General features: G+C 40.2%; 1 protein-coding gene across 1 annotated transcript in view; it reads left to right on the forward strand.

Moving 5' to 3' along the window:
• The first annotated feature begins 3,442 nt into the window (after positions 1–3,442).
• Positions 3,443–14,655, forward strand: part of LOC102215499 (round spermatid basic protein 1-like) — a 40,614-nt gene continuing 29,401 nt past the window's right edge. The window contains 3 exon segments of the mRNA XM_013908761.1: positions 3,443–3,818; positions 3,966–4,094; positions 12,130–12,282. Coding sequence (XP_013764215.1) covers positions 3,443–3,818; positions 3,966–4,094; positions 12,130–12,282 — 658 coding nt within the window.

Consider the following 14,655-nt stretch of genomic DNA (forward strand, 5'->3'; position numbering starts at 1 on the left):
CTGTTTACTTCCACTCCCCACACACACACACTCTCATGCACACGCCTCGATCTCAGTAAAGAGCCCACCTGTGCCTTTAAGAGAGAGCCCGCCTGCCCGCACTCACCCTTTCCCTCTGCCCTCCAATCATCATTAGCGGCATGACCATAAGCGATGTGATTCGCTGCTGCTTGCTCATCGCCTCCTGTGGGACTCTCATTCAGCCACGCCCCCTCAGCCCCATCCTGTCACACACACACACACACGTTTGTATGTTGCAGAAATCAATCAGTAAAAATGACCTTAAGTAAAGATGTGCCTCTTTCGCCTTCATTCATGTAAATATTCCTGAATAATTGTGAGTTTGAATGTGTGCGTCTCAGCAGGAAGCATTATTTTATACTATAGACCAGTCAAATGGTTAATGCATCACTTTGACTTAGTCGCCTGCTGACTTGTAATCTGATGTTTTCAGACGTGACTGACTTCAAAATGAACTCGTGAACTTTCAGTCAGTGTGAGTTTTGTGTGTCTGTGTGTACGCTGTCACAGCAGGAAATGCTCACACACCTTGTGGAGCTGCCAAGACGACTGTATTCACTCAAGCACGCACACAGACTAATATGACAATTAATCACAGCAGGGGTCATAAACACACACTGGCTTTCTCAGAGACCGTGAGGGCTTTGCATTTGTATTCACTTTACACACAGAGAAGCACAGCAGGAGGGCACTCGTACTATAATTATTCGCTGGTGCTCACAGGTAGTCAATGCTCATTTCAAATTAATTATGCAATCATGGACAGTACAACTTCCGTGGTTCAGGCACTGATGGGTTTTTCTAGTCATCCTGGGTTAGGGTTAAAAACACTTTACATTGATCCACATGCAGTACATGAAACCCTTGTAGCTGTGTGATACTCACAGCTGCTTTTATACCTGTACATCTGCTTGTTAATGCATATCTAATCAACCAGTTACATGGCAGTAACTCAATGCACTGCTGGGAAGGCAACAGCAGCTCAAATAACCACTCATTACGACCAAAATATGTAGAAGTCCATATAGATTCAGTAATTCAGGTCATGGTAGTCTTGAGAGCTTGTGTGAAGGCATCTGGACCTCTGGAGCTTCTACTTGGCTGACCACCTTTAAAGGTGACAGGTAACAAGTGCAGCATTCGAGCTGCTTGGGCAGAGTTTTGAATAAACAACAGAAACTCGTGGATCCATCCTGCCATCACTTCAGAATGGTGGTGGGGGTTCAATTGTAGCCCTTTAGTGTCAATGGAGCATCCTTTAACCACATCCATCCCTTTATAACCACAGTGTAGCCATCCTTCTTCCAGCAGGTTAACACATCATGTCACAAACCTCGAAACATCTCTGGAGTTCACTGCACTGAAATGGCCTCCACAGTGACCAGATTTCAACCCAGTAGAGCATCTTTAGGATTTGATGAAACCAGAGATTAACATCATGAATGTGCAGATGACAAATATGCAGCAACATCAATGTGGACTAAAATCTCAGAGGATCGTTTCAAGAAACTTGTTGAATCTATGCCATGAAGGCAGGACTGGAGGTCAAAAGGAGTCCAACCTGATACAAGGTGTATCCAATAAAGTGGCTGGTGAGTATAGCTCATGCATGAGGATGTTTCCTGTATATTTTCATAGAATAGAAATGTAAATAAACAAGTAGCTTTCGGTTCCACCTTGACTTCCATTCACATATTTAAAAAGTTACTTTGAAAAGATTACACAGCACAGCATACAAGTACGTCCTTGACCCTTTTTAAATGTTTGTGGCTCACGTGCACGATATTTGTATACACAGCATAATAAAGTGCACATGCCTCTCACCCCCAGTGCTTATTTACTTTATGCACACTTTCTACTACCACCTGATTATCTGCAAAGTTTTCCTCTCGGCTGCACACTAACACAGTATGAATGCACCATGCACCCTTCTTTCTCTCTGTTTCTCTGAGTATTAATATTAAGCCAGGTTGCTGTCTTAACTGGGTCACCTCAGTTTTCCCAATGAGCAGTTTAACATGTTATGTAATGGCTTATAAATATAGCCAGTCAGTGTTGGATATGTGAGCAGCAGGCTGCACAGAAGAAACTGTGTCAGCTCTCTTTTAAAGCCTGTAATATTAAAATACAGATTTACTGTAGCTATATGAGTCACATAAAGTCGATGCTGGACTCAGCACATGCTTACACACATCTCTTCTGTCACTGCATGCACAGACATCAAATCTCTGCTCGTGACTTGCATCATGCAATAATCTTGTCACAATATTTATAACCAGCTGTAACTTTACAATTCCCCTCGTGCAGCTGCTAATCATGTTTGCTATTCATGGTTGATTGTCACACGCTGACAGGCCTTGTACTGAGAACTCTGCCAGTCTGATTGAAGAAAATGTTTTCATCTCAGTAAATCAAAGTGTAAACAACGCCAGAGGATTCATGACACGGTCTAATGATGTGTTGTGCGAGGGAGAGTGATAAGCGCATTCAGTTGTAAAGATTAAAGAGGGCATATTTATCTCTTTAATGGGAGCAGTCGCATGTGCAGTCCTACACTGTCAACACTTACTGTACACTTCCCCACAAGTTCTGCCAGTCAGCTTATGGCCATTCTGCCAAAATATAAGCACATAGACTACAGTGAAGTCTGTGCAGGACCTTTTAAGATGTTGGATTAATGCAGTCTTTTTAATGACATGTCTGAAAACTTCAAAGTGACTTAATATCACTGAAAATTAAATTTTTACTTAGGGATGGCAAGTTTTTTTTAAATTACTGATTCTTTTTGTTTGTTTGTTTTTCAGAAACAAGGTCCACAGTTTAAAACACCCTCATACCTGAGGTTTAGCGGTAGTGTTCAAATGATCAGGTCAGCCACAGACATTAAGCATGCAAACATACGTCTTATTTGAACGTATTTGTAAGTTTTGCTTTGGGACTGTCCCCAAATATTATGCAAGAGAAAACTGTTGGATTGTATGGTTTTGGTCCATAATGCTGTAGGATCTCTACCTTTAAAATATAACTTTGTTGCGATTTGGAGCAATGAAAGTTGGCATATGATTTAAATTTAATCTTAAAAATCTAAGGGCTGCATTTCAGTACTCAAAAAGTTGTTGAGCTTTAGAAATATTTGGCTCCTCATAGTTAAAATCTACACCTTTCCTTGTTTCATAAACACAAAATGCCATAGATCGTACGTAAAATACAACACATGCTGCTAAGGCACAGATACTTAAGCCCCGCCTCTATTTTTTTTCCCTCGCTACCTGTCAGTCGAGCCTGAGTCCCGCCTCCTCGCTGCCTGGCTGTCAATTCAAGTTCGGCCCCGCCCCTTCATCGCCTGTCTGAACGTCGCGGAAAAAAAAGCAGCATCGGCTGCCGTTGGGGGAAGAGAGTAAATAGAGAGAGAAGCCTCAAGATGGCTGACTCGCAGGGCAGTATTCACCTCTCTGGAGCTGCCTCTCTTGCTACTACTCCTACTGTAGCCTCCGTTCAAAGCGCGCTCGGCAAGCCGACCGAGGCGAAAGGAACCCTTGATAACCACTCCCAGTCTTCCCGTGATTTCAACCAGCCGCCGCCGCCCAAGAAGGTCCGAGTCGAAGAGAGGAGCGTTAAACCCAAGAAACTCAACAGGGACGGAGGAGTGGGAGGCAACGGTAGCGGTAAAGAGAAACTCCAGCAGCACACGAAGCTGCAGAGTTATGGCAGCAGCTCGGGCTTGTGGAGCTGTAGTCCGGTTAAGACGGCCACCAGCAGCAGCAGCAACAACAACCCGTCTCCGGTGGGTGCTACTGGTGGGTCCCAGACACCGATAACCCATCGCAAAGTCTTTAAACAGAGCGATTTCTTCCTCCATAAGGCACCTTCTTCCTCCAAATCCAAGAAACTAAGTAAGGATAAACAGCGAGAGAAAGAGAGGGAAAAGGGGAAAGGAGGCGGAGAGGAGAAAAAGAAACATAAACTGTTGTTGACCTCCGGATCTGGGACTACTGTTAATAACGACGTCGGTAAATTTAATAACATTTCTGCAGCGAAGAAAGAAAATGGAGATGTCACGTTGCCACCAAAAGGTAAGCCATTATGTTTTCATCTATTTTGTGAGTTAGTTAGTGGCATTAATAAACTTTGTGTTTATTATAAGCAGGCTAGAGTTCTGCCCTTTTATAGTGACTTGGCTAGCCGCTCGGGATACGAACATGTGCCCCGGAGTGTACAGTTTCTCTGCTTTCTCATCTGCCTGTAAACGGTCCCGTTTTTCGGAATGGCTGCTGTTGAAAAGGGCGCCCCTTAACGTCGTGCAAGATGCCCGAAAAAAAATCCTCGAGCGTTGCATTAATTGATATTTGGTCGCTCGGGAACGTGTTCGCGTCGAGTTTGGAGCGTGTGAAAGCGCAGCAGTTTTAATCGATGGAGTCTCTGCGGAGTATGGCTGCCAGCTTTCCGTCGCTTGTTCACCCGCTTGTGAACCCTCGAGCTCTACTGGAGCCGCGTTCCAGAGCAGTATAGTCGCGCGACCTGGCCGTTATCTCAACCAGCCGCGCTCGTCCTGCGGTAATTTTTTTTAACATATTAACGTCGCATTGACTAAACATATCCACCCTTGTTTATATACGTTAACCACTGACCCAGTACAGTTAAAAGATAAACAAATTAATAAATAACGGCATCTTAAAAACGCTTATAAAAACGAGCTGTCATTTGTCACAGCGTTATAGTTGAGACTCGTTAATCAATGACATCCCTGCGCGTGCAAGTATTTATTTTCCTTGGGAGCTGTGTATGTCCTGGCGTTACATGTGTGCTGTCATAACAATATAAAAACCGCCCGCCATTATAGGGTAAGTGTTGTTTTGGTAGAGCACCACGCCCCCCTCTGTAACCCCAGGCTGTAAGGGGAAACAGACACAGAGCTCCGTGGCTTGTTGATACTGCATCATCTACAGTGGTACATGCAGAAATTCAACCTTCACACCCCCAAAGCATTCATTTCTACACAGACATCTTTATTGCTACAATGTTGTAATTATACTTGGACTTTAATGAGAATATTTTGTTTTGAGCGTGGCCACTGCACATGTTAAATGCCATTTAGATGGTTGGGTGGGAGAGGGAGATAAATAGTCTTATTTTCTCGATTGCGTCCTTTAAAATGGTGCATGGTGTTGTGAAAGTATTTGCCCCTTTCCTGATTTCTCTTTTCTTTTTTGCACATTTGTTTCGGTTCATCACACACATTTGCTATTACACAAAGTTAACCTGAGTAAATACAAAAACAGATTTTTAAATGATGGTTTAATGTATTAAAGGAGAATAGCTTTCTAAATCTACCTGGCCCCGTGTGAAAAAGTAACTGCCCCTCCTTGTTAAATCATAATTAAAAGCAGGCTCGATCACTTCCAGAGCTTTGAAAACAAGAAATCACTTAAATGATGGTGATGGTCTGGAGCTGCTTTGTTGCTTCAGGACCTGGGTGACATCCCATAATTGATCGGTGATAAGCTCATTCAGTTGTAAAGAAAATCAGTTTAAGAATCTTTGGAATGACCTTAAACAGGTCGTTCATGGTAAAAAAAAACAAAAAAAAACAAAAAACCCCTCCATTGTGGTTGAATTAAAAAAAAAAAGAAAAATTCTGCAAAGAGTGAGCCCAAATTTCCCCACAGCGATATAAAACACTCATTGCTGGTTATTGTAAATACTTGATCGCAGTTCTTGCTGCGGTGGGTGACATAACCCGTTATTAAGTTCACAAGGCATTATTTTCTTCCACAGGTAGGTTTGGAGAGTTGTTAGCTTTTTGGGCATTTTTTTGTGTTTGATTGTTTTTTTTTGTTTTGTTTTTTATTGTTGTTGATTTCCTCTAATCAGTGAAATTATTATAAAACCTAATTTTGTATTTTCTCAGGTTATCATTGTCTAACATTTAAAATTTGTTTAATCATCTCAAACATAAGTTTGACAAATATGCAAAAAACACCAAGAAGTCAGTATGCAAATATTTATTATCAGCATCCTTTTGTCACACCAAAGCATCGTGCCAAAACCCATGCATATGCACATTTGTGCTTGCCAATGTGTGGACATGTATTCACTTGTTAAATGTTTAGACACTAGAAAGGGTGGGCACATGTGATTGCATGATGTCACCCTTTTCCAGTTGGGTAGTTTAAGAGATCATGACATACTCTGAACAGTCACCGCAAACAATTAGGGTACCAGAAGGAAACGTGTTGTTGGCCTGTAGCCCTAAACACTTTGAGACACGCAGTCTTGTAAACAGGCTGCGCTGAGTGCAACTTTAATATGTTCATGTAAATATGTGGCTGGTGGCAGCGTTTTATTTAAAACACATAGATGTGGCTTTAACGATTACCCACAAAACATCACATGATTTGCTTTGCAGATAATGTGTCATTTTCACCCCAAACTCTGTAATGAATATTTTCCATTAGGCAGTTATACCACTTAAAGTCACTTAGTGCAGCTTATGATTTTCATTTCTGGACCTGACTGGCTAAATATAGATGCAGCCTTTAGTAGTGATAACTAAAACCGCTCCTGCAACAGTTTCACTGAGGTGCTCTTGAGTAAAGCACTGAACCTCTAATTGCTTTAGTGAGTTGCTCAATGGCCAGCAGTAGGAGACTGTAATTATATTAAGTCGAAGATGAGGAAGTGTGTGAATGTGAATGTGGAGCTCAAAATGTACATTAATTCTAAACAAAATGAGAAAATTGACAAGATTGCTGTTCTGCGGAAGGACATGTATTTGAGGCCAATTTATGCTCTGACCTTCCTGCAAGGAAAGAATCTTTCCTACAGGGATCCAAAGAGTATCACATCGTCATGGTAATATTATTAGTGGCAAAAGCAAGTGCCAGGGAGCTGTGACTGCCAGTTACATTTGATGCTGAAATAGGATACATGAGTCAGACAAAGTGCAGTGAGCAGTAGACCAAGAAAAGGGAATTTTTAAGCTGTAGGTATAATTGGGAAGTCGAGCTAGTTGCAAATCAAGTTTGACCTTGTGTAAGGTATTTATGCAGCCTTCTGAGCTGTTGTTATATTTACACACAGTTTGATATTGCAAATGCAGTTTGTCGAATACATTTAGCCATAATCAGAGGTTCTCAGAGTTTTCATGACCAAGTTCCAGTGAAAGCATTCCAGTATACAAAGAAAATGTTGCACAAAAATGACGTCAATACCAATTTTTATTTTTAAAAACCTCCAAACAGCAGACGTAGCTCTCCTCTTCAGATGTGCTTCCAGTCTCTTCTCTTCATTCTCAGTCTCTCTGCTCAGTTCCAAGACCTACTACAGAGAGTTGCTTTCATTAATTGTTGTGTCACATAATTAATACCACAAGCAACGAGGATAAGAAGTTGAAAGGCTTCATCTTTCCAGCACTTTATGCCAGGAGGTATTTGCAGCCAAACAAACTGTACATTAAGAAGCCTTTGAGAAGCTATAGTAGGTATATTAGCTGGTACTTGTATGTTATTTAATCATCGAGTACATTACCCGCCACTAACTGAATTGAAATTCTTGTTCTGCACTGCTATATCACAGGATGACATGAACTGTTGATAAATGAAGTTTACTGTAGTGCTGCACAAAATGTTACCACCGGCCATGATTTGTCAGCGAGCCTCTCTCAAGTAGCAGTAGCTGATGTTTTACCTTGGTTTTATTGGGCTTATAACCAGACAGGCTTTGCTTGCTGCTGATCTCAGATCATGTAGTTGCTGTTTACTCGGTTTTTTTTGTTTTTTGTTTTTTTTACCAGCTAGAGTCTCCAAACTTGCCTTTGTTAATACTAACCATTGTTAACGGAAAAAGCAAAAGTGCTGTTCTCTTTCTATTGATTGAATAATTGAAGCTTCATTTAGTGGGAGCTTTAGACCATCAATGCTTACAGTCAACAAATTTGAGAGCAGATTCTGTAGATATTAATTCGTCATTACCTTTTGCAATTTTATAGTGATATTAAAAGCATAATTCCGGTCTGTTTCCATTTTAATATGCAGAAGCAAGAATATTATCAAGTCCTTAAGTGTAGCTGTTTGTGCAAAAGCCTAATATTATGCCCATTCAGACACTTGTGCTGCATAATGCAGAGATTAAAATTCATGTAACCAGTTCTGTTTTTGGCAAGTGTTACGGTTGTTTTGTGTTGTAGCTTTGACTTCTCTGCATTTCTATCTACTGTTAAAAGCCCATAATTAGTTTATTGTGTGGATGTAAATTTACCATGCTTAAAGAACCACCAAATATGTCTGGAGCTGCACATCTGAATTACACTGAGGAGAAAATGAAGCTTAACTACCATCATCGCCCAATTAAGTTTCTCTTGGCTATTTTTTTTTTTTAAATTTGTATTTTTTCCTCAGAAAAAAATGGCAAGATCCTTAGCACAGCGTGTGCATTGCCAATACAATGACAAACACTGTATGAGTCCTATTGCTAAATCATTTTGGTTGGTGAAGCATGGATTTGCCACACCAGCAGGGGTGGACTGACCATCTGGAGTAGCAGGATTTTCCTGAGAGACGAGTGTACCTGCAGCCCTGCAGTGATTTTTTTTTTCTTTAATGTTTTTTGATCATGCTTAGATTTAACAGCTAGTTTCACACATATCATGTATTTTTTCTATTAAAATCGCCTTCATTTTAACATGTACTGCAACCGTATTTACAGTTGCAGTACATGTATATACTGATGGGAAACTGATAAAATGCTGAGCTCCCTGTTACAGTGTTTTGCATTTTGATTTTTTTTCTCCTTAAAATATGAACACATGCTTGGCCTTGGGCAAGTTTTTTTCTTCTTCCCATTATGCTCAGCATCTCACAGAGAGCATGTTTACTGCTGAAAATGTGAGCTTGCAAGTCTCCAGCACATTTTCACATGAAAATTCTGCTCAAACTGTGTTGTTCACAGTGGAGAGCTCAGTGTGTCTAATCTTTGAAGGCCTCAGATTCTTCCAGAAAAAACAAGATTTGCATGGTCTTGTTAATTACCACCCCCATCCCCCCCAACAAAGAAAAAAGCACAATGAACAGATGAAGAAGAAGCCCATCCCTCTACAGTAAGTTACCGGCTGGTAGATATGTAGACATTCCAGGCTTTAGATAGTGACACCAATGGTAGCGTATCCTTGGGCAATGGCCACTCGTTGCCTAGGTAAGCCTCTAATGTATTTACTACCATGTCATATGTCAATTAGGGCTGCCACAAACGATTATTTTGATAGTTGACTAGTCACCGATTATTTTTGCGATTAGTCGACTAATCAGATCATCATCCATTGGACGTACAGCGTACAGCTTATTGCACCAGCAGCATCTGGTCTTATATAACTTATATAACTATTAAATTAGTCGTCGACGATTTTAATAGTCGACATAATCGTGACTAGTCGACTAATCGTGGCAGCCCTAATGTCAATCAGCAGTATCCTGCAGTCTCACTGGTAGTTTCTGTTGAGAAAAGTTTTATATCTAGAATGATCTTCTTTTTTTCTTTTTCTTTTTTCCCCTCCCATATGTTGTTGAAGTCATTGACTTCTTGGGGTTGCCAGGTTGCTGCCGATAGTTTCTTGTGTGGACGCAGCCTCACTGTTACACTGATATCCAATCCCAGAATCACCAGTTAACCTAACAAGCATGTCTTTGGACTGTGAAAGGAACTGGGGTATCCTTAGGGAGCCCACACAGGCACAGGGAGACGAGACGACAAATGAGCAAAAAACATGCATGCATGGAAAGTCTGCAGCTGGGTGGAACCTTCTTGCTGTGAAGTGACATTACTTACCACTGGACCACTGTGACACCTTTCCCAAGTAAATAGAACCTCAAATGAAACTTTGGCCTGTATTCGAAAATGATTTTGCCACAAGAGAAACCTTGGCTAGAGGATAAGCCTGGTATCATAATGGCAGTATAAAGCAGACCTTTAACATAATAAGCCACCTATCACTAATGGTGATATGACTGTTTAAAATTTACCCAAAATGCACTTTTTATCATGTGAATTAGCAGCTAGCGGGTAAATATGGGCATTAAGCTGGTGCACTTTTGATGTTGAAACTATAAATTATGCTTTGTTATTGCTACTTAATTTTTAATGGCAGACAATTGGAGGGATCTGGGGTTCCCTTTGAAATGTAACAACTTTAAAATGTCAGAATGCACATTTTTTATATTTTCTGATAATTTTTATTTAGGCGTAATTTTTCTTGATAAGAAGAAATGAGATATAGATGAGTGGTTGCGTCGTTGAAGTTTACTAACTGCCGGCCTCTGGCTCTCTGTCTTTCAAAGTTTTTATCTCTCCTGTGATCATCCAAACCGTGAAAACTACCTGCTGTGTTTCCCGTCCTAACTGGCTGCTGCTAGAAAATCAGAAAACGGAATGAAGAGGGGGAAGAAAACATGCTTCAGTCACATGGATACCGTTCATTTCAAATTCATTCAGATCTCTAGTTTTGTGCTGTTTTGCCCTGGAAATATGAACTTAGCTTTAGAACTTGTGACCATCGAAGCCTTGACATCTTTTCTCGGATCGTGTCATCAGTTAAAACCCTGGTTTCACCCTGTTATTTTCTTTATTTCATGGGAAAGCCCCTTCTCTCGAGGTGAGAGAAATCAACATGCTTCACTGTATATTTTCAGTTCACATCAGCCACCTGGACTAATTTACTGCCATTTCCTCTAAAGTTAAGGCTTATGAATGTTACTGCTCTGGCATGGCCTTACATGTTTTTATAAATCTGGCAACAGATCTGAGTGAGCGCTCCTTTGTAGGCTGTTTCCTGTGGAGCTAAATTGTCGTTTTGAGACGTGCTGTTTTTTTCCACTAGGCAGCTTACACTGTCTAGTAATTTAGCAGCATTTCTTTTGCATAGGGAACGTTGACATCCTTGGCATTCCACTATTCACCACAAGCTATGAGGAGCATGATCACCTGCGTCTTAAGTAGCAAAAGCAAAACAGTCTGCTGAAATGTATTTAAGTACTATGATGGAAAAATGTATCAATGTACATCTAATTCTCCTAATGCTCCTATAAGCCTTTTTACTTTGAAAGCTTTTTTTCTCCTTTGATCCCACAAACAGGGAGTGCAACCACACTGTGTTCACTTTCCCACTCCCTACATCCACAGAAGAGTGAACAGTCTGAAAACACGGCTTCCTTTCAAAGATGGATCCGACTGAGTTCAAAGGGGGGAAAAAAGTTCTCTGGGAAGGAAAAGAAGGAATGGACAAAATAACACTATGGAAAACACAAAGGATTTTTTTTCATGAGGAAATTAAAAAATATAAAGCAAATCAAGGAATACAAAAATGTATAAAACGAGGGTTATTTGAAGATGGGTAAGGGTTTTTAGCTCAGCTGGAGGGGAGACGTGCAGATTTAAAGAATAAATGTCTGTTTGCCGGGGTGCCTCACACTTAAACACACCTTTCCGAAAGCTTTCCAACAATCCAGCTAAAAAGGTGTGTGCATGTAATACTGACATTTTAAAACTGATGCTCTCATCCGCAGCGATTTGCACTGAGCGTTGCATTAGAGCGCACTCCAATTCCTCAATGTGCTACACTTGCTCAACACTCAGATGGAGACGTGCAGGAAAAGGAAAAGAAAAGAAGCTGAAAAGCAAAGAGAGGATTTTAGGACTTTTAAAATTAAATGGGAACATATTAATGATAGTAGAGGGTTACATTTTTTGGGGATGAGGTGTGTCTTCATGAAACTGTGCTGTTTTGAGTGAAGTTGCAGAGCGGCTGCTGCATTCTCAAAGGGAAGGTCATTGCAGGGCTTAGATAAAAGTATGGGTTTGGCGATGGGATGATTTTTTTTTTTCCCTTTCATAGTAGGTTAAAAACATTTGTAGAGGAAAGATCAACAAAATTAAAAGTCAAGAGTGATAGCAAAGGTGAAGGGCTTGGCAAGAGAACAGGTGAGCTGTTAGAGAAGCAAATCGGAGCGAGCAAAGTGCACTCAAACATCTGTGTACATGCTTGCGTGGGGGTACATCTGAGATCTTATGCTAATGTGCTTTCACCATCGAGACATGAAACGTTGCTCACTGCTTCCACAGATCACTCCACCAAGGACAAGGCGAAGGAGAGGGAGCGAGAGGAGAGGGAGAAGAAGAAGGTCAAAGAGCGAGAGAAAGAAAAGGAGAAGAAGAAGCACAAAGTGATGAATGAGATCAAGAGGGAGAATGGAGAAGTCAAGCAGCCGATTAAAGGTTGGTGTAAACTTGCGCACATGCATACTAAGTGACTTTTATAGAGATGAATTAAATGATTCTTTCTATTATTAGAGAAAGTTGCACATTAAAATGGATCAGCGTTTAATTTGCTGCTGCTGGCAGAAAATATAACTACTAAAATAAAAGTAAACTACAACTACAAACGTAAGTGTGTTGTGTGCAATAAATGAAACAAAAACCATGCAAATAAAACACATCACACATGTTGCAGTAGCATAGCATTGAGTCATAAATACAGTTTTTTCCATATACAAATGGAGCTCAGATCTGCTGCTAAGGTAACCAAACATGACCCACTTCCACAGTGCGCTGTACAGTAAATCATCATTATGTTTCCAATGTACAAGCTGCATACACAACTGCTCAGCATCCCAGTGGGTGTTAGGGTAAAAACAGAAAAAGAATTCTACCAGTGTGCTAGAAAAGGTCCAGTTTAGCACTGTAGCTGTCATGGCTGAACTCTTCAAGTGTGACCAGAGTTACAACCTTTTATTTTCACTGAGAACTTGATCCCTGGTGTTAGGTTGACCTTTGCACTTTGCTGCTCCTCACATGTAGAGATGGTGCCTATGGTTTATTTAGCCCTTATGGTTTATTGAATTAAGGCAGCAGTGGTTGTAATAGGAGAAGCTGAGAGTCTTCACAGTCTGTCATCCCCTCCTGTTCCCATTTCTTGCTCCCTTTGTCTCTGCTAGTTCGTCGTCTTTTATAATCTTTGTAGCTTTATTGGTGTTTATTTCTGCCTGCTCTTGTTCTCAGGTTGGTTTAAATAAGTATTTCTGATGTGATTCTTTAATGTTTGACCATTAGAGTACATGTTTTACAGTAGCTCTGTTTATGTGCAGTCTTATTTTTGTGTTTTTAAAAGTCCAAACAGAATAAAAAAGCTCCAAATATTGTTCCATATAAAGGTCCTGACTGTAATTTCAGTTTGAAAATCCTCTTTTTTTTGTGTCATTGATCAGGGCTTTTCCTGGGTTAAATGAGCCTTTGAGGGGAAGGCTGTGTGTAAACACAACAAGTCCTCATGTAGTTTTGCATACATTTTCCTGTTAACTACCCATTTGATAAACAAAAATGTATATCAAGTTTGATTAAACTTTATTAAATATTGAAAAAAAATGTTGGTTCTTTGTTGGAAGGCCAAAATCACTTTGTTGTTGTTTTTTTAAAATATGCAATTACCTGACTGTGTTCATGCTACTTTTAATGCTTTTCCACGTTCCCAAAGCCAGCAGCTTACATGCTGTATTGACCTTATTTTATATTGAATTAAAAAAAAAAAACACAAACACCAAAGAAATAAGAGCAGCACATTAATGGTAGCTTCTGTGTTGAGCAGCAGATGGTCTGAAGATGATCATCTTCAGGGAGATGGTCATAAAGGATTAGATGGTGATCACGAAGGCGAGTGTATGACCTATTCGTTACTATACGCATGTCACACAGTTGTTTGATTAGATGCATCAGCACAGCTAAATACCAGATTATATTAAATCCCATCTCCTGTAAACATATTTTGATGTGTATATATAGCGCTTTGAGTGTCTAGAAAAGCGCTATATAAATGTAATCTATTATCATTATTATATATAGCCAATATAAATTTCAGTTTGGGATAGGCAGCCAATGAAAAGAAAGATGGCTTAAAGGGGGAAGAAAGGGAGCCAAAATGGTTAGTTTCTGACAGTAGATGAACTGATTGGTCTCACACAGGCCTGGTATAAGATCAAAGCAAAAATTATAAGCAGCTCAAGCAAAACTTGAGTGTGATTGGCCCTCTTCAAAATCCATTTTCTTGTCCCAGAAATAGAAAACTTAAAGTGGTTGTCTTTTTATATTATAGTTAATTAAAACAATTGACAAAACCCCCAACTCATTTTAATATGATTAATTGTTGCAACCCTAAATATGTTTAGCTTTGTTACTCTCTCATGTAATTGCCTTTCTGTGCTTGTTTCTGTTGTCAGGCATGGTTTTAACTTCCTGTTTATTAGAGTGTGACTGATGGGTGATTATCTAGATCAAACTTTTAAATATTCTTGTCACAGATCTTCTTAGAATGATGAGAAAAATATATTTTTGCTCTTAAACACATTTCTTTTGTTGTTCAGTTTTGTATACGTTAAGATGGCGGTTTTCTTTAAACACTTGTCTGCATCCATTATTGATGCAACCCTGCTGGTGATGAAGTCAGGCATCACCTGTGTGCGTGTGCGTGCACACCTTATCAATGCGGTGCAGCGGCGACTTTCATTGTTAACCTTTTGACAGTAGTGAATTATTTGCAGAGCGCTGTGATCATAATCTCCACCTAACTGTGCGCGAGTAATCTGAGTTCAGCCGTTT

The sequence above is a fragment of the Pundamilia nyererei genome, unplaced genomic scaffold (assembly GCF_000239375.1).
Source record: "Pundamilia nyererei isolate P.nyererei 1_Seehausen unplaced genomic scaffold, PunNye1.0 scaffold00014, whole genome shotgun sequence".
Classification (NCBI taxonomy): domain Eukaryota; kingdom Metazoa; phylum Chordata; class Actinopteri; order Cichliformes; family Cichlidae; genus Pundamilia; species Pundamilia nyererei.